This window comes from Stigmatopora nigra, chromosome 6 (genome assembly GCF_051989575.1).
Source record: "Stigmatopora nigra isolate UIUO_SnigA chromosome 6, RoL_Snig_1.1, whole genome shotgun sequence".
Classification (NCBI taxonomy): Eukaryota; Metazoa; Chordata; class Actinopteri; order Syngnathiformes; family Syngnathidae; genus Stigmatopora; species Stigmatopora nigra.
The window spans coordinates 16,286,185-16,312,649 of record NC_135513.1 but is presented as its reverse complement, the minus strand read 5'-3'; the positions used below and the strand labels follow the sequence as shown (position 1 = coordinate 16,312,649).

The 26,465-nt window shown below is 60.3% G+C and overlaps 7 protein-coding genes across 15 annotated transcripts; 4 read left to right on the top strand and 3 right to left on the bottom strand.

Annotated features, from left to right (window-relative positions):
- Nucleotides 1–455: 455 nt before the first annotated feature.
- rbm34 (RNA binding motif protein 34) lies at nt 456–3,444 on the bottom strand. Of its 3 annotated transcripts, XM_077718257.1 has the most exons (12): nt 3,290–3,444; nt 3,120–3,215; nt 2,405–2,831; nt 2,261–2,349; nt 2,007–2,178; nt 1,784–1,843; nt 1,661–1,704; nt 1,494–1,577; nt 1,358–1,427; nt 1,246–1,288; nt 967–1,085; nt 456–898 (listed from the first exon to the last, which is right to left on the bottom strand). In XM_077718257.1, the coding sequence occupies exons 2-12, from the start codon at nt 3,140–3,142 to the stop codon at nt 599–601; spliced, it is 1,431 nt and encodes a 476-aa protein (XP_077574383.1). In that variant the 5' UTR covers nt 3,143–3,215; nt 3,290–3,444; the 3' UTR covers nt 456–598. The 3 variants fall into 3 exon arrangements, with proteins under 3 accessions (XP_077574383.1, XP_077574382.1, XP_077574385.1); XM_077718256.1 differs by having other exon boundaries at nt 3,120–3,350; XM_077718259.1 differs by having other exon boundaries at nt 2,261–2,337; nt 3,120–3,350.
- On the top strand, nt 2,623–6,631 carry tbce (tubulin folding cofactor E). Of its 5 annotated transcripts, none has more exons than XM_077718251.1 (17): nt 2,623–2,866; nt 3,616–3,747; nt 3,824–4,013; nt 4,085–4,249; nt 4,319–4,404; nt 4,570–4,669; nt 4,780–4,882; nt 4,965–5,041; nt 5,120–5,215; nt 5,304–5,368; nt 5,435–5,499; nt 5,569–5,721; nt 5,796–5,934; nt 6,005–6,073; nt 6,141–6,200; nt 6,361–6,452; nt 6,521–6,631. In XM_077718251.1, the coding sequence occupies exons 2-17, from the start codon at nt 3,648–3,650 to the stop codon at nt 6,614–6,616; spliced, it is 1,656 nt and encodes a 551-aa protein (XP_077574377.1). In that variant the 5' UTR covers nt 2,623–2,866; nt 3,616–3,647; the 3' UTR covers nt 6,617–6,631. The 5 variants fall into 5 exon arrangements, with proteins under 5 accessions (XP_077574377.1, XP_077574380.1, XP_077574378.1 ...); XM_077718254.1 differs by having other exon boundaries at nt 2,639–2,866; nt 3,929–4,013; XM_077718252.1 differs by lacking the exon at nt 2,623–2,866 and adding an exon at nt 2,990–3,550.
- A 42-nt stretch (nt 6,632–6,673) lies between these two features.
- Nucleotides 6,674–11,917, bottom strand: ero1b (endoplasmic reticulum oxidoreductase 1 beta). The gene is made up of 16 exons (XM_077718255.1): nt 10,988–11,917; nt 9,828–9,947; nt 9,664–9,747; nt 9,480–9,521; nt 9,288–9,409; nt 9,061–9,134; nt 8,861–8,981; nt 8,721–8,767; nt 8,581–8,589; nt 8,494–8,520; nt 8,307–8,399; nt 7,983–8,229; nt 7,682–7,751; nt 7,441–7,527; nt 7,239–7,372; nt 6,674–7,015 (listed from the first exon to the last, which is right to left on the bottom strand). Exons 1-16 carry the CDS (start codon nt 11,120–11,122, stop codon nt 6,955–6,957), a joined length of 1,473 nt encoding a protein of 490 aa, XP_077574381.1. The 5' UTR covers nt 11,123–11,917; the 3' UTR covers nt 6,674–6,954.
- gemin6 (gem (nuclear organelle) associated protein 6) lies at nt 10,698–12,458 on the top strand. Its single transcript, XM_077718266.1, has 2 exons — nt 10,698–11,892; nt 11,993–12,458. The coding sequence occupies exons 1-2, from the start codon at nt 11,681–11,683 to the stop codon at nt 12,432–12,434; spliced, it is 654 nt and encodes a 217-aa protein (XP_077574392.1). The 5' UTR covers nt 10,698–11,680; the 3' UTR covers nt 12,435–12,458.
- A 148-nt stretch (nt 12,459–12,606) lies between these two features.
- tmem178a (transmembrane protein 178a) lies at nt 12,607–17,703 on the bottom strand. 3 transcript variants are annotated; one of them, XM_077718262.1, is made up of 6 exons: nt 16,422–16,961; nt 16,254–16,345; nt 14,333–15,206; nt 14,120–14,233; nt 13,866–14,003; nt 12,607–13,762 (listed from the first exon to the last, which is right to left on the bottom strand). In XM_077718262.1, exons 3-6 carry the CDS (start codon nt 14,913–14,915, stop codon nt 13,512–13,514), a joined length of 1,086 nt encoding a protein of 361 aa, XP_077574388.1. In that variant the 5' UTR covers nt 14,916–15,206; nt 16,254–16,345; nt 16,422–16,961; the 3' UTR covers nt 12,607–13,511. The 3 variants fall into 3 exon arrangements, with proteins under 3 accessions (XP_077574388.1, XP_077574389.1, XP_077574387.1); XM_077718263.1 differs by lacking the exons at nt 16,254–16,345; nt 16,422–16,961 and adding an exon at nt 17,010–17,703; XM_077718261.1 differs by having other exon boundaries at nt 16,254–16,961.
- Nucleotides 16,333–18,160, top strand: soul4 (heme-binding protein soul4). The gene is made up of 6 exons (XM_077718265.1): nt 16,333–16,562; nt 16,760–16,945; nt 17,070–17,155; nt 17,244–17,385; nt 17,522–17,705; nt 17,805–18,160. The coding sequence occupies exons 2-6, from the start codon at nt 16,786–16,788 to the stop codon at nt 17,977–17,979; spliced, it is 747 nt and encodes a 248-aa protein (XP_077574391.1). The 5' UTR covers nt 16,333–16,562; nt 16,760–16,785; the 3' UTR covers nt 17,980–18,160.
- Nucleotides 18,161–18,970: 810 nt separating this feature from the next.
- On the top strand, nt 18,971–26,389 carry LOC144198240 (integrin alpha-L). Its single transcript, XM_077719152.1, has 30 exons — nt 18,971–19,223; nt 19,614–19,731; nt 19,847–19,944; nt 20,356–20,441; nt 20,645–20,759; nt 20,834–20,964; nt 21,040–21,182; nt 21,267–21,423; nt 21,534–21,746; nt 21,829–21,946; nt 22,032–22,174; nt 22,254–22,400; nt 22,489–22,686; nt 22,746–22,876; nt 22,967–23,124; nt 23,198–23,364; nt 23,432–23,551; nt 23,631–23,701; nt 24,124–24,271; nt 24,338–24,430; nt 24,724–24,806; nt 24,898–24,975; nt 25,097–25,172; nt 25,259–25,366; nt 25,440–25,481; nt 25,544–25,669; nt 25,739–25,852; nt 25,914–25,955; nt 26,035–26,145; nt 26,219–26,389. Exons 1-30 carry the CDS (start codon nt 19,094–19,096, stop codon nt 26,387–26,389), a joined length of 3,636 nt encoding a protein of 1,211 aa, XP_077575278.1. The 5' UTR covers nt 18,971–19,093.
- The last annotated feature ends 76 nt before the right edge of the window (nt 26,390–26,465 follow it).

Genomic DNA, 26,465 nt, shown 5'->3' with positions numbered 1-26,465 from the left:
CGCGCCTACCTTCTTTTGCTGCAGCGCCCCCTGGCGAAAACAGTCTTGTCCAATCCTCACGACTGGAGACGAGTGTCCGTTCTGCAGTCACCTTTGAGCTCCATTGACGTGCTCGACGTCCGATTCATCGAGCCAGCGGATTTGGACGTCCGGGACCTGCGTGACTTTGGTTCCTTTTCAGATTGATTCAGTTATTTACAGTCGAGTGGAGGGAGGAGGGGTCTCGCTAATGTTGGAGCCATCCCATTTCTTTTCCTCTAAAAGTTCATTCTCATCTTTTGTTTGTTCAAAGGTCTTAAATGAAACAAAACTGCCGCCATCGTGTCAAATGTTTGGGAGAGTTGATTAATGAAAAAAAACAAAGGAAAGTGACTAAACCCTTAGCATGCTCCCTAAAACCACCCGGGCAAAAATGTTTCAAATTCAATGGAGGAATGTCATCAATCATTCTCAAATCTATCCACGTCTAGATTTATTAGAAGAAGAAAAACAACCACCTAAGAAAACAAAAACACTTGCCTAGTCGACAAAGTCATTTCCGTGGGTAGCAGAGGGACGCTTAGAGATGGAGGGAACTAAAACTTTGCTTTGCGCTCGTTCAACACACTCGTTTCCCTCTCTTCTTTAGCTTCTTCTGGCCCGTTTTCTTTTTGCCTCTTGGCGTGGGCTCGGCCATCTCGCCCTTGAAGGCGTGACGCGGCTCCACATTGACCGCGGCGGCGGTCGCCTTCTTTGCGGGAGCCCGGCCGCCAGCCTTCTTTGCGGGAGCCCGGCCGCCGGCCTTCTTTTCGGCCGGCGCTCCGTCGGCCTTCTTCTTGCTGGACCTTTGGACCCGGACGGCGCGACCCTTCAGGTGGGAACCGTCCAGCTTCAGGGCCAGTTGGACCGAGTCCGAACTCTGTTCGGAGGGAGGCGTGAGGTCAGAGGTGGCCAGGTCGGGTCAGAGGTGGCGAGCGGAAGCCGTACCTCAAAGAGGACGTAACCGAAGCCTTTGCCCAGTCCCGTGCGTTGGTCCCTCACCAGCCGCACCGCCTTCACCGTGCCGCAATCCTGGAAATGGTGGCGCAGCGCCAACTCTTGGAGCTCTGACGGACAGAACACGGGCTACGTCCAAAAACGGGTGCTACCGTCACGCTCCCCCCCCCCCCAAAAATCACCAAAACATTGGCAAAATCTTCCCGCAGGTATATACACGCCGACCCATTAGCCGCCATTGACGGGGCAAGGCCGGACGAGAACACTCACCAAAGTCCAGGTTGCCCACGAAGACGGAGCGCTTGTGGTCGTGCTGCGGACGCAAAACTTCCGAGCGTCAAGCGCGGGCCAAAAGGGGCCGACGGAATAGCCGGCCACTCACGGTTTTCTGGGCCTCTTGGCTCACGCGGTCCACGCGGATGATGTAGTCCTTCTGGATCTCCGTCCCGTTCCTGGGGGAAGACAAAGGCTGCCGTGGCATCTGGACCGGTCGGCGGGGCGGGGAGCGGGCCACCCACCTGCACATGGCTTTGACCACCCCTTCCGGCTTGCGGAAGACCACGTAGGCGTTGATGCTCCTGGTGCACGGTCGCGCTTGCCGCCTAACGCGCACAAGATGGCGCCTTGTGAGCGCCGGGGCGAACCACGCACGCACGCACGCCCACGGCGCCGGAAGGTCACTCACTTGACGGCGGCCAGTCTCTGCGACACGTCCAGATCTTCACGGACCTGTCGGGCGGGACGCCGTCAGGCCGGGACAAGCGAGCGGGCGGGCGGTTAAGCGGGCGTGGGGCCACGCGTTTCTTACCAGGGAGCGGAAGCGGATGGACTCCACGGCGCCGTCATTCCGGAACAGCCCGAGCAGCATCTGCGGGCCACGGAGGTCAAAGTGGAGATGAGCCTTCCGTTTGTTAGCAAAGGACGCAGCTTCCCTTCTATAGCGTCAATTTGCTCACAAGTCAACAGCGCGCTGGCGCAAAGCAAGTGGGCCAATTTTTCATCTGGCGCTTTTGGGATGGGTGGGGACCAACCTTCTCGGTGCAGTCGCTAGGCAGGTTCCCCACAAACGCCGTCCTGTCTTCCCGCCGTCGGCGTTTGGACGTCCAGCGCTGGCCCTCGGGGCCATCCTGCGCCTCCCGCACGGCCCGCTTCCGCCGGGCCGGCGCCCGCCCGGCCTCGTCGGCGGTCAGCAGGCTCAGTTCCCTGCGAGGGCGCCAAAGCCAGAGTCGAGGCTAAAGCCGGTGTCGGGGGGTCGCATTGCTCGGACGGCGTCCGTCCCACCCACCTTCTCTCCAGTCTCAGCTCGCCTTCCGTTTTCACCTTGGGCTTTTTGTGGCGCCCGGCCGGAAACTGGGCCTGAAGCTGGGCCGGAAGAAGAGAATGAAAGGCCGAATGTACCATCGATGAGCTCCTTTCCATTTGTGTTTACCTGCGCGGGGGGCTGCGAGAGAACGCCCCCTGCCGGAGGGGCCGGCTGCGAGAGGACGCCCCCTGCCGGAGGGGCCGGCTGCGAGAGGACGCCCCCTGCCGGAGGGGCCGGCTGCGAGAGGACGCCCCCTGCCGGAGGGGCCGGCTGCGAGAGGACGCCCCCTGCCGGAGGGGCCGGCTGCGAGAGGACGCCCCCTACAGGAGGGGCCGGCTGCGAGAGGTTGCCCCCTACAGGAAGGCCCGGCTGCGAGCGGTCGCCCCCTACCGGAGGGGCCGGCTGCGAGAGGTCGCCCCCTACCGGCACGAAAAGCTTTCCCGTTGGCGGCGCGGCGGAGGCGCCAAACAAAGCCGAGAGCGAGGCAGAAGCCGCACACTTGCTAAGACTTCCAGACACCTGGCCCAAGCAGTAGCTCGACGAAGCCTCGGCGCTAAACACAAGGAGCAAAAACAAAACAACAATAAGGTGAGGAGACCTTAACAGAGCGAACGAGCTAGCCTTAAAGACTGGTCCTGTCTGCAAGGCGGCCATGGCGGCGCTAATAAGCCCAACCGCGAGCGCTATCTTTTCCCATTCGAGACGACGAATAAAGCCATGACGTGCAATAGGAGAACACGCGTGCGATACAAGTGTCAGCGTGTTGTCCTCGACGTGGGGTCCGATTCCCACCCAGGCCGAGGCCAACTAGCTTAAGCAGCGGTGGAGGATGTCAACAAACCTGGAAGGAGCTTTTTTCCTCATGTCGATCGGCAATCTTTCCTCTCCACTCGTCTCACAAATACCCCATTAAATGTTGGCCGGGGGCTTGTAGTTCCTGCGCGGACGAGGAAGAGCACTTTTCTGGCTAGAAAGCCACACGAAGGAGACCCGAGAGTCGCATTAACCCACGTTTGTAGCTGAAGTTGCTCGAAGCCGGTCCTTCCGCTAAATCAGTCCGTCGAGCAACACACTTCCGGATTGACCGCTCAACTTCAAGCTTTCGTTTGGATGCATCCATCGAGTCGTTTGTTGTTGTTCAATCATTGGAATCAGTGACGTCGCTGGCTTTTGAAGTCCGACTAGGAGAATATTATCTGGGGAAAGTAGTTGATTTGGGGGGCGTACCGGAGTGCCGCGGAACGTCGCAACCGGGGGAAAAAAGGGAGAAATGTTAGCATTTTGGCCGTCCCCAGGGGAATAAAAAGGCGCAATGTTAGCATGTTGGCCGTCCCCAGCTTGCCAGATTGGAGACGCGCGTTGGAGGCGGATGGCGGCGGAAGTCCCGGAGGACGCCCTGGGGAGGCGGATTTCGTGTGGCGATGACCGGGCCACGGTCCGCTTCGTTGGCGCCGTGCCGCCCACCGAAGGTAGGCTCGGCCGATATGCCCGTTATTGTGCATTTGGAAAAGACCAAAAGCCAACTCTTTTGGGTCGCCACACGAGTGTGTGGCGGCCCTGATGGCTACGTCTCCTCCTTCCAAAACCTCCATCCTTCGTCACCGTGGCGACGCCTGGGTTTGGGTCCCTCGCCTCCTCTCCACTCCACAGGCGTGTGGCTGGGCGTGGAGTGGGACGACCCAAGCAGAGGGAAGCACGACGGCTGTCACCAAGGCGTGCGCTACTTCGCCTGCGGGTATTTCCGCGGCGTGTCCGTAGCCGCCGGCGAGGGCCGACGGCCTGATGCCGGCCACTCTTACCCGCCAGGCACCCGAGCGGCGGCTCCTTCGTGCGTCCGGCCAAGGCCAGCTTCGGCTCCGATTTCCTCTCGGCGGTGCGGCGCAGGTACGGCGAAGACGGGGCGGCGGCGTTGGACGAGCAGATCAACATCTCCAGCAAAACTCTGGAGTGGACTGACGTCAAGGAGCGCAGGTGCCGCGTCCGACGGGGAGCGCGAAAGGGAGGGAACCCCCTGCCGATATCCTGGGTTTTTCTTGACAGTCTGGAAAGCCTCTCCGTGGTCCTGCTGGAGAAATGCCTGGTGAACGGGCCGGGAGCGGACGGAGACGTCCTCCGGACCACGCCCAGTATCTTTGGCGTGCTCTTGACCATCTTTCATTGGAGGGCCGGGGTTGTGGTGGTGGGGGGGAAGGGGGGATTCTTCCCGGCGGTCCCGGGGTTCCTTCCCGGCTGTCCCGGGGTTCCTTCCCGGCCCGCTTGTGACGTTGCCATTTCCTATGGGCCCGATCCAGACGTGCGCTGGTTGAACCTGAGCGCTTCGCTGCTGGTCAGCTGGGACCAGGTGGTCGCCGTGGCTCGCCAGCTGGAGCATTTGGAGGCTCTCCAGCTCAGGTGAGAGTTGGTCCGGAGAGCGGCCTTTTTGCCTCGCCCGGCGTACTTTCCGCCCCGCCTCGGGCCGACCTTTCCCCCTCCCCCGTCCCGGGGCCGACCTCTCCCGCCAGTTTCAACAGACTGAGTTTGCCCTCGGAGAGCGCGTCGCGGCGGGGAGCTTTCGGCAACCTCCGGGCCCTGACTCTCATCGGCTGCCGCCTGACGTGGACGCAGGTAAGGGTCCCTCCCCGCTCCGCTCCGCTCCGCTGCCGTCGGTGGTGGTACCTCCGTTTGGTTTATGCGGGTCTGCCTTCAGATCCTGGAGTGCGCCCCCATGTGGCCCAAGCTGGAGGAGCTCATCGTGGAGGACAACCTCATCAGCCACTTGGACAGGTGCGGACGCCTAACCTTAAGTCGGTCTGTCGGCGAGGGGCCGCCGACTCTGATTGCGGTCCCCGTTTTGACCTTCAGGCCCCCCGAAGGGGTCTTTGAAGAGCTCAGGTGCCTGGACGCGTCCAAGAACGCCGTGGAGCAGGACAGCCTGCTCAACCTGGCCCACCTGCCGAGGTCAGCTCTCACTCTTTGGACGGCGTCAACTGCGGAAGGAGCTCCCTCGCCGACCCCCCCCTCCCCCCCTCGCTTGGCTTGTTCTCAGGCTGGAGCACCTGATCCTGAGCGACGCCGCCTTGTCCGACATCCGCTTCCCCGATGCGGCGGCAGGTACGGCGGGTACGGCGGCCGGCGTTCCCTTCCCCGCGGTGGGCCCACTCTCTGGCCCGTCCTCAGGAGCGGAGACGTCGGCGTTCGCCTCGCTGGAGAAACTCAACTTGAACTGCAACGCCATCTCCGAGGTTTGCGGAGGGGGAGGGTGGCGGTTTTCGGCGAAACGCCCCACTTTAACGGGTCCCTTTCCCCTTCAGTGGGGCGTGATGGACGAGCTGGCCAAGCTGCCGTCCCTGCGCCAGCTTTGGTGTCGCGGGAACCACCTGGTCAGCGACGACCGCAACCCCAAGACGGCCAATCAGATGCTGGTGGCCAAACTGCCCCACCTGTGCGTCCTCAACGGCAGCCAGGTGCACGTCGGGAAAGGCTCGCGGGTGGCCGCCGCCGCGGCGGGGGGGGTTTGCTAACAGACGGGCCGTGGCAGGTGAGCCCGCAGGAGCGGCGGGGCGCCGAACGCGACTACCTGAAGATGTTTGGAGAGGAATGGATGCGCTCCGAGGCGCGGAGCCCGTCCCGTCGGGAGTTTGCCCGTCGCCATCCCCGTTACGCCGGGCTGGTGGAAAGTGAGGACGTCCCTCTCCGCCGCCGTGGTTGTGCGTCTCGGGGGGGCTCGACTTTCTTTGCGTGTTTCAGAGCACGGCGCTCCGGAAGAAGGCGAGCTGAAAAAGCCTCGGCCCTTTGCTCTTAAAAATCAGCTGTTGAGTAAGCACACACACACACACAACATCCATTGTAAAGATTTTTTTGTTCCAAAATGTCTCCCTTGCAGAGATCACCTTTGTGTTTGCGGACGAGACGTCTCGACCGCCGCTGGTGAAGAAGCTTCCGGGTGAGTGAGACGTTGCCGGCCGTCTGCTCGAACGGCCCTCGGCTCAAACGGCCCTCGGCTCGAACGGCCCTCGGCTCGAACGGCCCTCGGCTCGAACGGCCCTCGGCTCGAACGGCCCTCGGCTCGAACGGCCCTCGGCTCGAACGGCCTTTGTTTGCAGTCACCATGGAGATCGGCAAGGTCAAGGGCCTCCTGGCCAGGATCCTGCGGGTCCCCGCCGGTGACCTCAAGCTGAGCTACACCAGCGCCAAGGTGAGGGCCGCCGCCACCGGCCGCCCGTCTTCTTCTTCTTCTTCTCCTGACGCTTGGCGCCCCCGCAGGTGGTCGGGCCAGAGTACGAGATGGGCGGCGACCTCAAGACCCTGTTTTTTTACGACGTGGAGGACGGCGACACCGTTGTGGTGCGCCGACAATAAAGCTTGAAAAGTTGATTTGCGCCAAAGTCGTCCCCATCGCAAAGACGGGAGTCCGAGTTTGATTCCGGTCGGCCTTTAATGCGGACGGGCGGGATCACGCCACAAAAGTCAACCGGGCGGGCAGCTTTCCAGTCTTTGGTCGGCGGCGCAAAAACGGCCGCAAGAGAATATTCCTTACGAGAACAAAACAGCTGGGCCGCCAAGTCTTCTATTTGCACAAACACACAAATGAGAGAGAGAAAAAAAAAAAAAGTCCCTAAATCTAGCAACGCACGGGAAGTGGCCCGACATCCCAGCGGAAGGCGGTGGCGTCAGTGGGCGCCCAAAATGGCTTCCTGTCACGTGCCATCTTTAAGCAGCAGGCGGAAGTTGTGCAGCTGATGGATGCTGGTGGACAACCTGCAACAGAAGCAATGGATGGAAGGCGGCCATTTTGGGACGGGACAAATTGCTCATTGTTCCGCATTTTCCCGTGGCGGCCGCGAGATGGCACTATTCGTTTTTTTTTTTTTTTTTTTTTTAGCGCCGTCGAATTGAATGGATCGTACGCACTCGGTATCATTGGGCCCGGGCAAAAGGCCTCGAGCTGGAACACCAAACGTAGCCCGTGGGACGGCGTTACCTGGCAAATCCGTTGATCAGGGCCACCACTTCCTGGCGCGTCAGCTGGAAGCCTTTAGAGGGCGAGTGCTCCGGAAGCTTCTTGATCTGCTTCTCCGAGAACAAGATCTTCAGCGCCGTGCCGAGCCCCTGAGTCTGAAGACGTCCGGCGTGTCAGCCCCCCTTCCTCAAAGCTGGAGACCCCCCTCAAAGTGCACTTTTACCTGCAGCTTGCCCCAAAGTCGACATTTGCTGCAGCCCACGCAATCCATGATCCTGCTGATGTTCTTGAAGTGAAGACGGAACTCTTCCTACGGCCACAAAAAGATCCCCGTTGGATCCCGGTCAAAGTGGGAAGGAAGGAAGGAAGGATGGGCATTTTTTTGCGCCACCCATTTTGTCTCTGATTGATTGAATCAAAGGGCCGGCACACATTTATCTCCACGAGCATTTCTTTTTGTTTACCTTGAGGCTCTGGGCTTCCTTCTCGCGTCCGGCGAACATGGACTTCTCGTCAAAGTGCATGGGGAACATTCTGGAAGGGGGCAGAGGACGGCCAATGAGTCGACGGCGGCGACAAAGAGGTGAGGCCGGCCCGGGACGGCCTCGGGGACGGCCTCGGGGACGGCCTCGGGGACGGCCTCGGGGACGTCCTCCGGGACGGCCTCGGGGACGTCCTCCGGGACGGCCTCCGGGACGTCCTCCGGGACGGCCTCCGGGACGTCCTCCGGGACGGCCTCCGGGACGGCGCTCTCGGCCCGCCCACTTGATCTCTTGGAAGACTTCCAGCAGCAGCTCTTTGGTGTCGGCGTCCTCCGGGCCGTTGCCCGTGTAAAGGTCCACCACGGCGCGCTCAAAGTAGGCCGCCACTTTGTAGAGGGCGCGCAGCTCCATCAGGTAGAGGAAGTACAAGTTCTTCAGGCGCCGCGCCCCCTCGCCCTTGGTCTCGGCCGTGTCGAAGCGGGAACGGAATTCCTCGGGGTTGGGTCCCCACGCCGGCCGGCCCCAGGCCTCTGTGCCGCCCGCCAGTCGCGCCCGTCAGACGCGCCCGTCAGACGCGCCCGTCCACTTTGGACCGCGGCGACCTTACCTTCCAACAGGTACTCGGCGCACAGGTGGATGTTGATGCTGCTGTGAAGGCCCGAGATGAGCCGATAGAAAACCCGCTTCTCCAAACACAACCCTGCCGGCCAGAGGAAAGAGCGCTCGGTAGAAAAGACGGCTCACCTCCCCTCTCCTGACCTCTCCTGACCTCTCCTGACCTCTCCTGACCTCACCTTCCAGCCAGTTGTAGAAGCTCTCGCCTGGAAGCAGAGAGAGCTGGCGTCATCCAGACAAGCGCCCGCCGCCACGACTTAACTCACCGTCGTCGCCTAAACAGACAAGGAGAAGAAAAAAATGACGCCATCTTTTTGCGGGATCTGGCTTCCGACCAAGAGAAGGCAACTCTCCGCCGCCGGTTCCCGGGGCTTCCGACGGCTCGGACGGCGGGCCGTGAGCTCACCTCTGCTGGGGGCCAGAGGGTTCAAAGGTCGGTAGACGGACCGGGGCCTGCCGCGGGAGGACGGAGGAGGAGGAGGAGGAGGTTAGCGGGGAGGACGTCCGGCTTAGAGGGGGCTGTCGGGGGAAGGGGGCGTCACCGACTTGAAGCAGTTTTCCTCGTAGATGCTGTTCCAGACCCTCCAAGCCGACGGCCCTTTGTATCCCGTGTAGCGCTCGGGGTTGAGCTGAAGGTCCACGTACTCGGCGTCCGGCGACGACTCGTCTGCCGCGCGGGGGGGGGGGGGGGGGGGGGGGGACGGGTGCATTAGCCGGGGCTCGACTCGGTCCGGTCGGGCTCTTACCGTCTGGTTCGCAGAAATGATCCTGAGCGTCATCGTGTCTGGCCCAGTCTGCAAACGCCTCTTTGCTCTGATTGCTACGCAAACACACAGCAAAAACAAGAAAAAAAATGTTGAAATGCCGCAGCTGCCAAGGCTGGCCCTCGTGGGGAAGGCCGGCGGCGGCGGCGGCAGAAAAAAAAGGGACAACGAAAGGAAGAAGGAAGGCGCTTGCTCTCTCCGGCTCTGACCTGAGCGTGTTGTTGATGGCTCCCAGCTCCTGCGCCTGCTGACACTCGACGGGTTGTCCGGCGGGTTGGCCGGCGGGTTGGCCGGCGGGCCGGACGGCGGGCCGGTTGGCGGCCTGCGAATACTGCAGGTGGGCGGGACCGGGCGTCAGAGGGCGAACGCTGGAGCGTAGACGCGGCGACTCGGCCGCTCACCTTGTTGTAGTTGCCCGACTTGATGCCCTCAGGGACTCGACTCTGTGAGCGTCAAAGACAGCCGGTGGAGAGAGTGGACGGGCCAAAGACGGGCCAGCGACGGGCCAGAGACGGGCCAGCGACGGGCCAAAGACGGGCCAAAGACGGGCCAAAGACGGGCCAAAGACGGCGGCCCTTCACCTACCTCCGGACAGGGCTCCACCTGGCAGTCTCTGATGGCGCATTGGCCGTCGTCTGGCCAGAAGGGACACGCTCGCTTCAGGTTGACCTGAGCGCGAGAGGGCGGCGGCGGCGGCGGCGTGTCAATCACAACGGAAGGCCGATTCCCAGCATCCCGTCCGAGCCCACCTTGTAGTAGCGGAAGTAGTCCCTCTCGGACAGCTTCTTAATGCGAGGGTATATCTTGAAGTTGTTGAAGACGTCGATGCTCTCCACGTCGCAGAAGCAGTCGTCCAGCACGCCCGTCAGCTGTGGACAAATTGGATCGGATACCTTTACGACGTCATTACGTGACAAGTAGCAAGAGGGTGACCGCACGGGAAAAGGCACAGTTACCAGTTAGACAGAGGACCGAAAGCCAAAGCACAGAGCGATTCAAAGTAGGATCATTAGGAATCAAGAAGACAGCAAAGCGGCAAAAAGGCACAGCGCGTCAGGCGCTTACCTACGCCAGTTGGCGGCAGCCTTTACAAAGCATCCGCTCAACCGACGAACAATGAAGAGAAAAAAAAAAAAAAAAGAATCTCATTGGCCATCTGGGGCAAAGTGGACTAGATGTCATGGAAAATCCCAGACGGCTCGACCTGGAGTTTGTAGCATATGTTGCGAAAAGCAAAGAGCGCTCAGCCGACACAAACTTTTGAAACGCGTGGAAAAAAAATAACCTTGGAATGAGCCGGCAACTCTGACCTGCCATGGCACGACTGCGAATACACCGAAGGTGCTTACGCCGAAGGTGCTTACGCCGAAGGTGCTTACGCCGAAGGTAGCCAAAGGAAAGAAGATGCAAAGAGCTCGCAACATCTTGACCTCTTTTTGTTTTTTTTGGAAGCACCTTCTTCTAAAGCGCCTGCCTGTCTAACAAGTGGACAAGCCTTAGCCCCGCCTCCTCGCTGGAATAAGCGCCGCCCTCTCACCCGCCTCGCCTCTCCCTTCGGCCAATGGCGACGAGAAGCCAAAGGCGGCGAGGCGGGGCGAGCGAGGCCTCGGCCAATCGCCTTCCACCACGCTCGCCGTACACAAGCAAGTCGTCCCGTCACGTCCAGGAAGAGAAAATAAGAAAAGGATGAAAAAGAAGCTTTTTTCCCCTCTTCTCGTTTCAAGTGAAATCGCGCAGAGGCCAAAGAAAACGCTGTCAAACTAAACGTGACGCGACTACACGCGAGATTTGGAGAAGGTCGAACGAAGCCTGACCCGAGAGAATAGAAGAGGAGAAGAGAAGAGAAAAAGATGGGGAGGAAAGGAGAGGAGATTGGGAGCAAAACAAGGTGCAAAACAAGGTGACTTGCATGGCAGAAGCAGCTCTGCACGTCTTCTGCCGCCACGGAAGGCTTGTTGAGCTGAAACCACGCCAGGGCTAAGTTGCTTAGCAAGATGGCCAAGAGAAGGGAAGCCGACGTCTTCACAATCATTCTCCGCAGCATGCCTGATAGGAAGTCCGAGCGCCAGAGCCGACGCCGGATAATTGCCGAGTGCCACAACGAGTCCACTCGACTGAGTCCCCTTCCGTCAGCTTCCGTCAGCTTCAGCTGGCTACGGCCACAGAGCCAGCTAGCTAATTGACAGTTAGCTAATGTCCGCCGACGGGGAAAGTCCAATCCAGTCGGTCGGTCGTTCGGTCGTTCGGTCGGTCGGTCGCTGAGGCGGTTATTGGGGCCGAAAAGTCCAAACAAGTCAGTCAGGTTGCCAGCAGCTGCTCTGGCGACGCGGACAGGCAAACCGGAAGAATCGCACCAACCCAACCTCTTCCCTCTTTCTGCATTTCAAAATAAAAGCACGGCGCCCACGAACGTATATTTTAGCATTGGTGGCACGCCGCACCAAAGCACGTTCAATAGTGCGCCTTGTCCACTTTCTTTCTCTTTAACTGGGGCTGTATTTTGGAATGTTGTTCACCTCGGTGGCTCGTCGACGACAGGACCCCCTTTAGCCGCTTGCCGCCTCTCTCCCCAGGCGGGACTTAGGCGGGAAGACGCGCCGCTATGGCTAGTGGCTACTCCGGAGACGACTCGGCCGTCGCGCCGGCCGTCGCGCCGGCCGTCGCGCCGGCTTTGGCTAGCGGCGGCGGCTGCGACGACTGGCCCAGCTTGGGTCCTCTGCGATGGAGCGCTTACGTCAACAACGAGCTGCGAGTGACGGCGTCGGGGAAAGTGTTCGGAGGCTGGCTGCTCACGGTCGACCCCGTGTCCGCCAGGTTCGTTCTGAACGCCGGCACGTCTCCCCGACGCATTGTTCAGCCGGCAAGTGTAACTCTAAGCCCGCCCCCTCACTCTACCGTCCTTTTTGTTTGTCAGCCTGGTCCTGGTCACCTTGGGCGCCACGGAGCACGAGCCCAACGGCCTCTGCGTGGTGATGGGCGCTGCGGTGCGGCGCGTGGAGAAAATCCGGCAGGCGGACAGGGCCGCGGCCCGGCGCCTGGGCCGCCTCTTTGCCTCCTCGGCCACGGCGTCGGCGTGCGACGGGGCTGACCCCGGGCGGTGGGCTGACCCCGGGCGGCGGGCTGACCCCGAGCGGCGAGCCGCCCTCCGCCGCTGGCTGGAGGGCCAGCGCGTCCCCGTGGAGGAGCGCGGCGACGGACTGCTGGTGGCCGGCGCCCTGCTGGTGACGCCACCGTACGGGCCGGACGACTGCGACTGCGGCAGCGGCAACCCCGTGGTCTTGGGCAGGATGCGGAAGCTGCTGGAAGGATTCTACGCCCGGGAAGACTCTCCTCCCTCGCCCACATCTGTCAAATAAACAAAGAGTCTGGTGGCATTGAAATGGGTTGGAGAGTGATTTCTTTGGTGGGTGAGCTGTGTGATTGATTGTCCAAAGCCAGATGAGGATTTGGGTGACATTTCCGTGAGCGGCCGGCCTCCAAATAACCCGCTGAGGGAAGTGCACAAAAATGGCAGGCGGGCAGGCACAGTGTGTTTGAACAGGACATTTTTGAATTTTCCCACCATACAATTCAAGTGCAACGCATCCCGTGGCCGAGGATGGATTTACATTGGCCACCAGAGAAAAGAAAATGGCATCATTCGAACCAAAAAGTGGCGGCGGCGGCGGCGTTAGCATGTACACTGGTTTTGTTTTGGATTTGCAGGTACATATGAGCGCCGTGAGCTGACAAGGGACTGCACTCTGTGGACCGCAAACCCGGCCTTTACCGCGCATATACCAAAGAAAATAAAAAACAATGATGTGTCCTCTACACCAAAATGCATCTGGGGCGGCCATCTTGGGGGTGGTAATGTTCCATGGAATGCAACGTGTCGACTTTACATCTAAGCCACAACTAGCTTATATTGACATGGCCTTCTCCCGGGGCTTGACAAAGTATAGCGTTCGTTATAGTGGCCAAAAGCATATGGGAAGCCCATTGGCCGGGAATCCAATGGCGCAGTCGCCGAGGACAAGCCGGTTATTTGGCCTGAAGCCATCTATGCGGCCATCTTTCTTGGCAAAACGCCACAGACATTTGAACAAAAAAATATGTTATAATAGTTGTAATATGACAGATTTACATGACATTGTGCTTCATCGATCTATGGGGTGACATCCCGACCACCGCTCGGACACACGCCCGCTATCTTTGATTCTGTTAGCCCGTCTATGGAATTTGTGATTCTAAGTTAGCGTGAAGCTAGCGGCCTCCACAACTGCGTGCTTTGCTCCATCTTTTTTTTTTATCCTTTCGTATCTCCTTATAAAAGAGCTTCTCCTTAAGGGAGGTTTGGGGTAGGCCAGAAAGGGTGCCGGCGCCTCACCACTGGGCGCGGGAGGCCGTCTGAACCGGGGCCCCCGACCGGGGCCCCCGACCGGGGCCCCGGCTCAGACGGCCGAGACGCCGGCGGCAACGGCGGCTTTGTCGCGCCGGCGCCCCGAGAGGCCGGGCAGGGGGAAGGCGGCCCCCAGGCAGCCGCACGCCACGCTGAGGGACAGGCTGGCCCACGCCAGCCCCACCGACCAGCCGTAGCCGTGGTCCACGTCGTCGGGGAGGCCGTAGATGAAGGGGGGCTTCCTGGAGAGGTCGTAGGTCACGCTGGAGGCGTAGGTGCACAGCGAAATGGCGCAGAAAATTCCTGAGGGAGCGGAAAAAGACACAGTGGTCGTGAGAGGCACGCTCAAAAGACGCTCGGGGAGGGGACGCGCCCAGCGTACGTCCACGGCGCCCCCGTCGCACACCTGCCATGAAGAAGAGGAGACCCGCCACGTGTCTGGTCAGGCTTCCCTCCCAGAAGAAACCCACGCCGGTGACGATGCTCCCGCACAGCAGGACGGCGGCGGCCATGCCCAAAAAGCCGGCCGTGATGCGTCGCAGGTCTGACAGAAGAGAAGTACGGAATACTAGATGTAGAGAGATAGAGAGATAGAGAGAAAGAGAGAGAGAGCACCACCGCGTGCGTCGTGGCAAGCCTGTCAATATGCAAGAGACTCACGTAGCAGGTGCCATTCGTCTTGCTGTATGCTTCTGGTGAGGTTGAGGGGGATGTTCCTCAATCGGATGGGCTGCGAAAAGTGATACTTGACGGCCGTGCAGCGCTCCGCGATACCTGAGCGACGTGGAGTCGGGCGGGTGAGCGTCCGGGACCACCGTCGGAGCCAATCACGTGCACGCATTTTTTCTTGTTGTGTTTTTTTCTTTCCCCTACCTCTGTCCACCAGCTTGTCGATGTCCGGGTCCAGGCCGGCAAAGTAGCACTTCCTCCACAGGCCGGCGTGCGTGGAGAAGAGCGGGCGTCCGCACTCCGTCTCCAGGATGCCCATGCCCAGGATGGCGCGCCAGTTCTCCAGCAGCTCGTCCTCGCGGCTGCCCACGTGCACGGGCTTCATCAGCGCCACGTCGCGCGCGCCCGTGTCCAGCAGCGGCAGGTGGTAGATGGGCATGTCGCGGTTCTGCTGCCCGTTGGAGTCGGCGCCCTGACGCTCGCAGTTGTCCCGGTGGCGTCGCGTGTCCGTCTCGTACCAGTGGTCGCTGCCGATGGCCGTGGCCAGCAGCAGCAGCGAAAGCGCGCTCAGGGCCAGGCTGGCCCCCGACGCCGCCCGGGAGGAGAGGGAGCCATGCGGCGGCGAGGACGACGGCGGCGCCGCCGCAGACGAGGAGGAGAAAGACAGGGAGAAGGAGGCTCGCGGACGCGCCCGCATCTCGCTTAGGGCGTCGCCGCCGCCGCTGCCACTGCCGCCACTGCCGACCACGCCGGCGCGCGCGCCGATCCTTTTCTTCTCAGCGGCCATGGCGTCCCGCTGCTGCCATCTCGCTCCGGCTGCCGCGCCGCAGTCGGCCCTCGGGAACGCGCTCCGTAGGCAGAAAGCCAAAACAGCGAGAGTGAGGAGGGAGTGAGAGCAAGAGAGAGAGAGTGAGAGAGAGGGAGAGAATGCGCGCGCCCGCGCCAGTTGACCAGAGCCGGAACTTCCGCCAAATTAAAAGCGGCCTCTTGCGCCAAACGCGTGGACGTACGTGGACGTACGTGGACGTACGTGGACGTACGTGGTGGCCTCACGTGACTGCCTTTGGCTCTCCTGGGACTTTTCAGGTGGTTGAGGCAGGCAGGCAAAGAAAAAAAAAAAGAGAAAGAAAATAGAAAGCATCCATTAGCTCCATCAATAATTCATCAAAGTCACTGCTGCTGCTGCTGCCGCTTCCTGTAACAGGACTCCGCCCCCCCCCCCCTCCCCCGTCCATTCCCGGCTGGCCACACGCAAACAAGGCCCACCACAAGAAATACAGTCAGCTTTTTCCTCCTCCTCCGTTCAAAAAACGGGGGCTGGCCCACCTTACAGTGCGCACAACGTCAAAACATTTTTGATGACCACGCGCTCCTTTCGTCCTACGTCGGAGGCTAGCGGCTAGCAGATGTGCGCGCAAAATAGCGCCGGGCATCGATACAGCGGGAGGGGGGGGGCCGTTTCCCACGACCCCCTCCGTCGGGAGCTTATCGACCGGAGGCCCGGGACGCCGGCTCATCGACCGTCACGGCGCGGCGTTTAGGGTAGCCGGAGGTCAAAGGTCATCCTCGCCCCCGAGTGGCCCGGACCCGTGGAAATGGGACGCTAACGAGCTGTCTAATGAGAGCGGCGGCTTGAAAGCGGGCGTGGGCGCCGCCTCCCGCTGGCACCGCGGGAGCCAAAAGCTGGCACGCGCAGGGTGACGGCGAGGCGAAGCGACACCCCGCCGTCACCTGCGCTCGTTAGCGCCGATGAAAGGACACGCGGACCGTGGGAGACTTCAAATGAGGAGGATGGGGGAAAAAAAGCCTCAAACGCCTTCTCCAAGGCATCCTCTTGTTTCCACAGCGACCGTTGGCCCTGGCAGGCAGGGGAGGAGGCGGAGCGGAGCGGAGGTCGCTCGGCTCCGCCTCCTCCCCTGCCTGGGCGACCGTTCCGTCATGGTTCAGGGGGCCCATGAAATTTGAAAGGCCTAGCCAGGCCTGCTCTTTCAAGTTTACAAATATGTGTGTCTGTATATATATATATATACACATACATTTATATATCAATGAATGTGCGTGTATTTATATACACGTGTGTGTGTCAAAACAAAAAGCTATGGGTACAGCACAACTTCCAACTTACCCATGAGCTCGTTGGCTTTAGCAAAGCCTGACCTGTCGTCGACGTTTTGCTCGCTCTATCATTCTATGCCGCGAATGTTTAGATATCGGCTTCTGCTGGTTGGAAGCAAAATCATCGTCAGAGCTCCAACAAGCAGCCAATTTCCCCGAGGAAATGCCGCACTCCTACTCTTATTTTGAAGCTAGCGGAAGTGCGGGCGATTGCTTTTCCGGCTGACGGACAAGCGTCAAGTCGCTCGCTCATTTTCCGTGTACACCTTGGAGCAGAACGAGCGCGCGCGTGCGTGCGTGCGTACGGGGGACAGCACAGGTAAACGGGCGCGCGCGAAGCTAAGCCTGTTAATTATGCTAAGGGCGTGGCGTGGCGTGGCATGGCGTGCTGTGGAGCCTCCTCGCCAAACGCAGCTCGTCGCGACGTCGAGCTACGCGCTAGCCTCCGCCTTCGACCTCGATTGGGGGAGGAGGGGGGACTGACGTCACCACTCTCCGTCGTCCTCTCGGCCTCAGGTAGTCGGTGACGATAAGCGAACGACATGGCGTTGATTTCCTTGGACGACCTGGAGGGATTGGACGAAGACGAGGATGTCGACGCCGAGGAGGCTCAGCCAATGGAGGAGGAGGAGGAAGCGGAGGATGGCCTGCTCGCTCATTGGCGGGCCGTGGGCCGAACGCATCAGGTCTCGGTGCCAGCGGGTCAGAAAAATGACACTCACAAATGTCGCTCGCCTAAAGTACAAGTGCCTGCCTGCCTGCCTACCTGAAATTGATGAGGGGAAACTGGCTTTTTCTTCTTCTTCTTCTTGTTGTTTGGGGCTAGAAATGAGAGGCCCCATCCACGAAATGGCGCACAATAACCAGCAGAGGGAGCCCGTCCCCTTCGTGCCGCTCTCTCGCCAGGAGAAGGTGAGCCGGGCCGCCTCCCCTCTGACGCTGGCCGGCGTCGGAGCCGGGCCGCCTCCCCCCTGACCCTGGCCGGCGTCGTCCGCGGCAGATGGGCGAGCTGATGTGGGAGGAGCGCTCGTACCCGGCGGGCAAGTGGGCGTGCGTCAGTTACGCCGAGGAGTTTTACGAGCAGAGCATCTCCCAGAGTTTCATGAAGCTGATGAGATTCATCTGCAAGGAGAACTCGCATGGTTGGCACGCACACACACACACACACACACACGGGAGCGCGAGTCAGGGCGAGCCCCTAAAACCTTCATGGCCGCCGCCACCACCAGCACTACTCAAATTTGGCCACCTTTTCCTTTTTCTTCTTCTTCTTGGCAGGTCACCACTTGGGCATGACGGTCCCGGTGGTGAGCACGGTGACGGTGTCGTCGGACGGCCGCAGGTTGGACAAGAGCGTAATGACCGCCTTCTACCTGCCCGCCGGCCATCAGGAGGCGCCGCCGCAGCCCAGCGACCCCGACGTGGTGGTGACTCACCGAGACGCCTTCACCGCGGTGGCCGGGTAGGGAATGAAACCAAATGATTATATGGGGGGTGTGGGGGGTGGGCTTATGATTACTTTGAAGGGGGTAAGGCGTGGCTCACGGGCGCTACCACGCAGGCCCTTCTTCGGGACCACCACCGAGGAGACGGTGACGGGGCACGCCGACCTCCTGCGGGAGATGCTGGGCCCGGCGGCGGCGCAGAGCCTGCGCCCCGACCTCTACATGGTGGCCGTCTACGAGAACCCGGGCGTCCCGCGCCGACGCAACGAGATCTGGTTCCTGCGCCGCTGACCCCCAGCCTGAACGCAACCGCCGCCTGCCTCCCCGCCTCTCTCCCGCCTCGTCTTTTGCTTGTTAGAGAATATTTGTCTATCTTTTGAAACCCAGCCGCAAATGAGGCTCATTGTTCGAAACGCGCTCAGCGGCTTGCTCCGTGAACTTTGATGATGAAATAAACACGCGCTCAAACGGCTTGCCTCGTGTGATTCAATCAACATAAAGCTTGCGTCCAGTGGGCCATTATTAGCATGCGCGTCTCTCGCTGAGTTTTGTCGGTTGCACGCTTCCAACTAGCGGAAGTGCAGCCGGTCATGGCTTCCAAAAAACACGGCTCGAGATGGCTTCATCCGGATTTGGAACGAATAAGCCAATTGGGCGAGGTCGTACGGCCAAATCCATTTGGGTGGACGAGCGCCTTTGGTTTTGGCCGGATGGGCCCACGCTAACGTAGTGGTTGCGGTCCTGTCACGCCGGGTGAAAAGAAAGGAGGATTTTCGGGGCCTCGGACGAGCTTCAACTTTTGACATTGTCACGCTGGCGCCAAACCCCGCCTCGGTACAAAAAGCCACTTCCGCTACGCGCCTCGGGCCTCTGGGAACGGAAAGTGTGGCGGCGGCGGTGTCTTTCGGGGGACGGAGCGCCCTCTTCCGACTCGCTCTTTCTTACTTTCCGCTGTGAAAGGGGCAAAAGAGGAAGGGCCATTAGCCAAGAGGTCACGGAAAGGCCGACTGGTAAAAGTGTCACCGACAGCCCGTCACCCGCAAGTGTCCGTCAAGTGCAGGCATTTCTAGGAGTCGTACGCGCTGCAGTCTTCTTACCTTGTAACGGCACCAGTTTGAGGCTGGCCCTGCTTGATCTGGTGGAACGTGCTCGTATGGGACGGGATCCCTTGTTGCATTTCTAGACAAAAAGGAGAAAAGAAGCCGCTTGTCAGTGACTGGGGGGAGGGGTGGGGGGGGGGCCCTCATTTCGGAGCGATGGGCCACCACCAACGCACGCGCAATGGTCCATTTGCAGATTGTAGCCGGAGGGGCCGATTGGCTGAAAGAAAGGTGGGAGGGGGATTGGCCAAAAAGAGGAAACGAGAGGGGTTAAAAAAAGGTTGTTTTTTTTCTTTCTCCGGGCAATGTGTCACAACACAAACGTGTTAAGGAAACGCCTCGCGGCCGGAAGCCTTTCTTTTCTCAGAGCCGCGACGAGCGCCACGGGTAAAATGCCTCTGGGCTTTGGTCTCCTTCTACTTTTGCCGCTGGCCGGTGAGTACGCGTCTTTCCCAGACATTTGGCCGCCGTGCGTCCAATGGGGAAAAAGGGTCCACATTTCAGGGGTAACTCGCTCAAACCATACTTTTCTGGGGTCAGAAAGAAGCTAAAGAAGATTTGGACAGAGTGTTCCCACACCGCCCACGTATTTGGCCCGATATTCAATGCAAAACGTGCCCGCTTTCAGGGTTGGGGACTCGTTTCAGGGGAAAAGAATATGGAAGGCGGGGGAGGGGTGGGGGTGATGGATGTCATGCAAATGTTGTCCTTTTTGGGAATTGGGGTGGGGGGCGAGAAACAAAGTGGGGTCAGGTGATGGATGGATGGCCACGGTGTTTTTGTCTGATGTGCTCTCGGTTCTCCTCCACCCGCAACCGACGGCAGCCGTCCGCCGCTCGTGGGCATTCAACGTGGACACGGCCAATGCCAAAGTTTACCCGGGAGACCCAAAAGCTTTCTTTGGCTACAAAGTGCTCCAATACAGGTCCGGAGACAACAAGGGGTGCGTGCTGCCACGGCGGCTTTCTTACGCTAGGCTTGGACTAGCATTTGCCCCCGTCCATCCATCCATCCATCCAACTCCAGTACAAATGGGCGGGCGCCGCTCTCTTCCGCAGAATTCTGGTGACGGCGCCTCTCCACAATAACGGCTCCGGGACGGTGTGCAGAGCTGATGGCAGTCAGCCTCCCCGCTGTTTCACCCCGGGAGCGCAAGGTATTCGCTCAATCGATACTTTCTCGTCCCAAATGAGCCAAAAGTCTTTGGCCATTGCGTCCCGCTGTTCATTGACCAAACTCCGGAAGCCATGTCTGGTCCGTCGTCTTCTTCCTCGTCTCCCACGCTACAGGTTCAATTCAGAGGGAACCCTTGAGCGCCCTCCGCCGGTCACACGAACGAACGAACAGGGCAGGGCAGGCAGCAGAAGGCCGTTCGCTCGCTCGCTCGGCGAAGGTGCCTTCAAGGGCCCTTGAAAGAGTCGGACTTTTGACAGCCGAATGGCCCTTGAAATATTTGTTACGTCGGTGCCAGTTTGTCAATCCTTTGGCGTTTTGTGCTATTTGACGGTGCTATCATGGAAGAGCGCCCCTTGCCTAGATGGAATGATTGCACTTTGATTTTGTGCAGGACACCCATTTGACAAAGACAAAGGATTCCAAGTCAAGCACTTGGGACTGTCCATAGGAGAAGATCTGGTCAACTCCCAATTCACCGTAAGGAAAATACTAAACCTCGGTGGCGTGTCTGTTCGGAACTCGCGACGACAAACGCTAACTTTTGTCCCCCCCGTCCCCGGCGCCGACTTTTGTCCCCCCCCCCCCCCCCCCCCCCGTCCCCGGCGCCGATTTTTGTCCCCCCCCCCGTCCCCGGCGCCGACTTTTGTCCCCCCCCCCCGTCCCCGTCCCCGGCGCCGTAGTTTTGCAGCCCCCACGTGGTTCAGCAGTGTTACGGCAACGCCCACCTGAACAGCGTGTGCTACAACGTGACGGAGGATCTCCGGGAGCTGTCCTCTTTCAAACCGCTTTTTCGAGGTAAACGGTGGGAAGCGGCCCATTCCGCCCTTTCGACCGGGTCATCCGGCCGACCCGTGACGCTCCACCCGTAGAATGCCGAAAGAAGACGGTAGACCTGGTTTTCCTCTTCGACGGCTCGTCCAGCATGCGGGAGGACGAATTTGAGAAAAACAAAGACTTCATAGTGGATATGATGGACAGACTGGGAAACACGTCCATCCAGGTCAGCCATTGGGGAGGGGCCGACCTGTGGGCTTCCCGAGACCCGGTTGGCGACGGCGCGCTGCTCTCCTTTCAGTTTGCCGCCGTCCAGTTCGCCTCCGTCCACAGGACCGTGTTCGACTTTAGAGATCACGTGGAGGGAAGGGCCCGTCGGAAGCTGCGAGACGAAGTCCACCTGACCAACCTCACCAACACGTACCAAGCCCTGGAATTTGTATGGTGAGCCACGCGTGGCTGGCGCGTCCGTCTCCGCCCCGGCCGGGCCGGACTTTTGACCCCGCCCCACCCCCCACCCCTACGCAGGGTCAACCTTTTCAGGAACAAAAGCGCGGGCGCCAGAGCCGGCGCCACTCAAGTTCTGGTCCTGATCACCGACGGAGATCCCAGCGACAGCGAGGACGACGCCGACATGATTCTGGAGACCTACCGGCGCCAACGCATCATTCGATTTGTGATCGGGGTGAGAGAGAGGCGTGGCTTTGGGAAGGCAGTCCGGCCAAAAGAATTTTTTCCCAGGATTTCCAGAACTTTCCCCAACTCCCCCTCCCCCCATTTTGGTGCTCCTTTCAGGTGAGAAAAGAAAATCTGACCCAGGTGGACATCTTTGCCTCGGAACCCAAGGAGAAATACGTTTTTAAAATCGACAATTACACGGGACTGGCCGGCTTGCTGCAAAACTTTGAACGCCACATCTTTCAAATCGAAGGCGACGATAAAGTGGCTCGGGCCCAAGAATTGACCGACCAGATGTCGCAGAGGGGATTGGCCGCCGCCTTCCACCGGGTGGGTGAGAGGGCCGGGCGCGCTTTCACCTTTTCCACCTCGAGGTCAAAGGTCATAGGACCACTCCGACACTCCCCCGCAGGACACCCTCATTCTGGGTTCCGTGGGCGCCAACGGCTGGCGCGGCGCTCTCTACCAGCGGCGCCACCAAGTGGAGAGCCAGATTGAAGATTCACAAATGCACATGGACTCTTACATGGGTATCCGTCCCTTCTTTACTTCTTTCTTCCCTTTTTCCTACAAATGAGCGTGAATAAGAATTCCCGCTTTGGACCCTTCCGCCAGGATATTCCGTGGCCGTCGGAGAGGTGGAGCAGGTTCCTCTCTACTTTGCGGGCGCGCCGCGATATCGGCACGTGGGACAAGTGGTGCTCTTTGCGCCCAACGGGAGTCGCTGGGACGTCACCCAGAGGCTGAATGGAGAGCAGGTGAGTGGAGCGGAGGGGGGGGGTTGAGGCGGGAGTGCCCCTCGGCCCATCCGTGACTTTGGTCGTCCCGTCACTTCAGATCGGCTCCTACTTTGGAGCGGAGCTCTGCAGCGTGGACGTGGACTCGGACCAAAACAGCGATTTTCTCCTGGTGGGAGCGCCGCTCTATTACCGCGCCCGGGAAAAGTCCGAGGGGCGGATCTACGTCTACGCGCTCACCCGGCAGGCCAGCTCAGCCGCCCAAAAGCGTGGCCTCGCTCCGTAGCGGCCACTTACAGATTCCAAAAACCGCCGCGCTCGCCATCCCTCCGCAGAGGTCGCTGAAAAGCGTCGGGACCGTGACGCACCGGTCCACGGGGAGGTTCGGCGCCAGCGTGGCCAGTCTGCCCGATCTCAACGGAGACGGGCTGCGTGACGTGGCGGTGGGGGCCCCCCTGGAGGACGACCGGGCGGGGGCCGTCTACATCTACTTTGGTCACAGACGGCGGGGGATCCGCGGGCTCTGCGGCCAGGTGATTGTCGCCGACGCCGCCGGGTCCACAGCCAGACAGCCGCGTGTCCGCCGTTGCAGAGAATCGCCGGACGGGACGTCACGGACGCCGTCAGATTCTTCGGACAGGCCGTCCACGGATGGTCGGACCTCGGCGGGCCGGCGCTACCGGACGTGGCGGTCGGAGCTCGCGGAGCCGTCGTGCTTTTGAGGTTTAAGGCCGCTCCCTTTTCGGGAATGCCAACGTGCGGCGGCGGCGCCGGCGCCGGCTGCTATTCCGTGCCGTGGGCTTGCTTTTCCAGGTCCAGGCCCGTGGTGGACGTGGCGGCTCGGATGTCCTTTCAGCCCGCGGAGATCGCCGTGGACCAACTGGACTGTCGGGCCGACGCCGACGGCGCTCCGCCCGTGCTCCGCTTGGCCGTCTGCTTCCGATTGCTGGAAATCACCAAGAGTCAAACGGGTGAGGCCCATCACGGCCGCTTTGAGCGCTCCAATTTGCGGCGGTTCTGGAGAATAAAGGGCCTTGGGCGCAGGGGCCCAGGATTTGGCACTCAACGTGTCCTACGCGCTCACCGTGGATCACGTGAGACCGTCGCAGCGAGCTTTCTTCCGCCGCGGCCAAGGGAAACGGAGGAGTGTGCTTTTCTCCGAGGAACTTCCGGCCGGGGATCGATGCTTCTCGCACTCCCTCTACTTGTTGGTAGGAAGAGCCCGTCCGACGCTCTGGTGGCGTGCGAGCCGACAAATTCTTCTCCTCCACCTGGTAGAAATGCGTGAAAGACACACTGTCGCCCATCAGCGTCAGATTGAACTTCTCCCAGGTGGACGGCGGCGGCGGCGGCAAGGCCGTCCTCAACCAAGACGGCAAAACGCACGCCGTGGCAGAGGTGGGGAGCGTCCGGCCGCCGGTGGCCTTTTGGCGGCGGGGCCACCGCTGACTCTCGGTCGGCCGTCTCCCCGTGACAGGTCCCTTTCGAAAAGCGCTGTCGAAAGAACGACACGTGCGTGGCCGAACTCCGAGTGGACTTGAATTTCACGTGAGTGGAGGGCCGGCGCCCGTTTGTAAATTCACTTTCCAACACGAGTGCGTTTGGAGCCGGCCGGGCAGAGTATTCCACTGACTGGGAGTTGGAGTGAAGCTTTTCCCTGCCAGCCGTAAATGAGGAAAGCTTTCCGGCAAAGTGCCAGGTGGTGCGTCCAATCAGTGGATTGCCCACAGCTGCTTCTCATTTGAGTGCCGGTGGAATTGCGTGTGTGGCGGATTGGCTGGGAGCAAAACGCTGCCTCCCTCCCTCCCAAACTCCCTCCCTCCAAACCTCCCTCCCTCCCAAACTCCCTCCCTCCATCCCTCCCTCCCTCCCTCCACCCACGGCGACCCAAACCCCGCCCCCTTGAGTCTACTATCTATGGCGGAATGGATTTTTTTTTTGTCTTTGCGAGCACAATCCGTATCTTTTAGGGAAGCCACGTTGGTGGTGGCCGAAGATACCTACTTTGAGGCCATCTTCAGCGTGGCCAACGGCGGCGACGATTCGTACAACAGCAGCGTGACCATGGCTTACCCGGCGGGCCTCTCCCTGGCCCGGATACGGCAGCTGGAGCCAAAGGTCGTTGAAGAGCGCCGTGGAGCTTTTCCGTGGCGCCTAACCCTAGCCGCGCCCCCCTCCCCGCAGACCACCTCGTCGCTCCTCAAGTGCGATGACCTGGAAGGAGTGACGGACCGAACGGTTTGCGCTCTCAGCCTCCCCGTCTACCGGGCGTCCAAGGTCAGTGTGAAAATGGATGAGGGATCTGGACACAAAAGTCAAAGTTAGTCACAGACTGAAATGACACCCACACACAAAAAACACTCCCAGTCAGTATTTATGTATGATTTTTTTTTGTTGGGAAATTCAAAAATGCATGCCAAGTTGTCATTGTATCTGCATGTAAAGTCATAGCCAGACTTTTCAAGCCAAAACAACAAGCCCCGCTCACCGATCCGCACACGCCCGTCCGTCCGTCCGTCCGTCCAATGCAAACGAGTAAGCGGTCCATGTCTTTGCGCTCATTTTGGAAGACGGCGACATTTCAAAGCTACTTCTACGTGCTGGCCGACTACCCGTGGAACCACACGGTCAGCGTGAGCGTCGGCGCCGAGAGGTGGGTGGGTGGGTTGGCTCGGGGGGAGGGGCTTATCCGTTCTGCCGGCCCGTCCACGGACTCCCCTAGGACGCTTTTTTTCTCTCCACAGCGACAACAACAACTCCAGCAGGTCCGTCACGACCAAGACGCTGCCGGTGCAATTTGAAATCAAAATGGCCATTACGGTGTAAGCGCCGCCGTGCCGCCGCCGTGCCGCCGCCGTGCCGCCGCCGTGCCGCCGCCGTGCCGACCGACGCGGCGTTGAGAGCAAAGGCCCTCCGTTTGGGACGTCCGTCTGTGGTTATCAGGAGAGAGGAGAGCAGCAGTTACATCAAGTTCACGGAGGGTGACAGAGGCGGCAAAAGACTCTCCCTCGTTTACCAGGTGAGCTGGAGTGAGCTCAAGGTGAGCAGCGTCCGTCCCCTGGCAGTCCTCCAACCAAAAGGTGGGAAACGCCTGTCCCCGGCCAGGTGGACAACCCCGGCCGGAAGACCTTTGCGGCCAACGTGTCCGTGCTCTTGCCCACTCGACTGCGCCACGGCTTTCAAGTGACGGCTTACGGAGTCTCCGTCCGGGAGGTAAGTCAGACCCCCCCCTCGGCTAAACGGCCAGCCCCACACCGCCCGACTCCCATCTCGTCTCTGTCCCAAGAACAAGACCCGATGCCGGAGCCGTCCGACGGTGGATTCCGAGGTGAGTCCAAAAATCCCGTGGGAACGGACGGTCTAAAGTGTCCCTTTGGGGTCTCTGCCAAGTACTGCTCTGCGGAAAAGCGCTGCCAAATCATCGCCTGCCAGCCCGTGGCGCTGGAAAAGCGATCGTCCACTCGCTTCGAGCTGTCCGCAGACGTCCGCTTCGGAGATCTGGAGGAGCTGGTCAAGGCAAGTCCCCCGGCCCGGCCCCGGCGTCTCCCGCCCGGGCCGTCCACATCCATTCCCCCGGCTTTGCAGAACAAAGCCTTCCTGAAGAGATACAGCGGGGACGGGGGGCAGGTGTCCTTCCGGAGCCTCATCTCGGTGGTTTACGACGGGCGACGGTACGCGCTGGATCCCCGGAGAGGAGAGGTAGGACCTACGGAAACGGCACCCCAGTCGGCCGCTCTCTGAATATTTGGACCGAATGCAGGGAGGGGCCACGGGGCGGCGGGAGACGCCCGGCCAGAAATGGGTAAGGGATTGGGCCGCCGTTGACCATACGGATCAAGATTGGATCCGGATTGGATTTTGGATTTTGCATCTGCGGCCAGACACAAGTACAGGTGGAGTTTGTGATTTTGCCCGAGAAGGAGTTCATCATTTTGACGGGAAGCGGACTTGGACTGGCCATCCTCCTCCTCATTACGCTGCTCATGTATAAGGTGGGGCTGGTTTGCGTTCCACCCTCCGACGGATGGAGCTGGCTTCAAATCCTCTTCTCTTTTGCGTACAAAGTTGGGATGCTTCCGCAGAAAAGGCCTCCAATATTACCAAGAGCAGGAAGACCAAGCCATCGCCATCGCCGTTGCCGGTCAGAACGGCGGCCCCTCGGAGGACGGTCCCCCCGAGGAAACGGGACTTCTCCGGGGCCCCCGCTCGGAGGGGGCAGAGGGCGCGCTGGAATGATGGCCACGACTGGATGGACTGTGTGGTGCCCCCAAATCTCTGGTCCCATCTTCTCTCTCTCTACATGTTTTCCTTG

Bases quoted from the DNA above. Each gene is read 5' to 3' on its own strand.
- rbm34 (XM_077718257.1), bottom strand. From the start codon at position 3,142: ATGAGGAAAAAAGCTCCTTCCAG. The intron at 2,350-2,404 runs GTAAACACAAAT...TTTCATTCTCTT, and splicing joins TCTCGCAGCCCCCCGCGCAG to CTTCCGGCCCAGCTTCAGGC. The intron at 1,705-1,783 runs GTAAGAAACGCG...CCCGCCCGACAG, and splicing joins CCATCCGCTTCCGCTCCCTG to GTCCGTGAAGATCTGGACGT.
- tbce (XM_077718250.1), top strand. From the start codon at position 3,591: ATGTTAGCATGTTGGCCGTCCCCAGCTTGCCAGATTGGAGACGCGCGT. The intron at 4,014-4,084 runs GTATTTCCGCGG...CTTACCCGCCAG, and splicing joins GTGCGCTACTTCGCCTGCGG to GCACCCGAGCGGCGGCTCCT. The intron at 6,074-6,140 runs GTAAGCACACAC...TCTCCCTTGCAG, and splicing joins TCTTAAAAATCAGCTGTTGA to AGATCACCTTTGTGTTTGCG.
- ero1b (XM_077718255.1), bottom strand. From the start codon at position 11,122: ATGCTGCGGAGAATGATTGTGAAGACGTCGGCTTCCCTTCTCTTGGCC. The intron at 7,752-7,982 runs GTGGGCGGGCCG...GCCCCCTTCCAG, and splicing joins GAAGTCTTCCAAGAGATCAA to AATGTTCCCCATGCACTTTG. The intron at 7,373-7,440 runs GTAAAAGTGCAC...GGACGTCTTCAG, and splicing joins GACTTTGGGGCAAGCTGCAG to ACTCAGGGGCTCGGCACGGC.
- gemin6 (XM_077718266.1), top strand. From the start codon at position 11,681: ATGGCTAGTGGCTACTCCGGAGACGACTCGGCCGTCGCGCCGGCCGTC. The intron at 11,893-11,992 runs GTTCGTTCTGAA...TTTGTTTGTCAG, and splicing joins GTCGACCCCGTGTCCGCCAG to CCTGGTCCTGGTCACCTTGG.
- tmem178a (XM_077718263.1), bottom strand. From the start codon at position 14,915: ATGGCCGCTGAGAAGAAAAGGATCGGCGCGCGCGCCGGCGTGGTCGGC. The intron at 14,234-14,332 runs GTAGGGGAAAGA...CACGTCGCTCAG, and splicing joins CGACAAGCTGGTGGACAGAG to GTATCGCGGAGCGCTGCACG. The intron at 13,763-13,865 runs GTGTGCGACGGG...CCGCTCCCTCAG, and splicing joins TCTCCTCTTCTTCATGGCAG to GAATTTTCTGCGCCATTTCG.
- soul4 (XM_077718265.1), top strand. From the start codon at position 16,786: ATGGCGTTGATTTCCTTGGACGACCTGGAGGGATTGGACGAAGACGAG. The intron at 17,386-17,521 runs GTTGGCACGCAC...TCTTCTTGGCAG, and splicing joins CTGCAAGGAGAACTCGCATG to GTCACCACTTGGGCATGACG. The intron at 17,706-17,804 runs GTAGGGAATGAA...GCTACCACGCAG, and splicing joins GCCTTCACCGCGGTGGCCGG to GCCCTTCTTCGGGACCACCA.
- LOC144198240 (XM_077719152.1), top strand. From the start codon at position 19,094: ATGTGTCACAACACAAACGTGTTAAGGAAACGCCTCGCGGCCGGAAGC. The intron at 19,224-19,613 runs GTGAGTACGCGT...AACCGACGGCAG, and splicing joins TCTACTTTTGCCGCTGGCCG to CCGTCCGCCGCTCGTGGGCA. The intron at 25,173-25,258 runs GTGAGCTGGAGT...GTCCCCGGCCAG, and splicing joins GACTCTCCCTCGTTTACCAG to GTGGACAACCCCGGCCGGAA.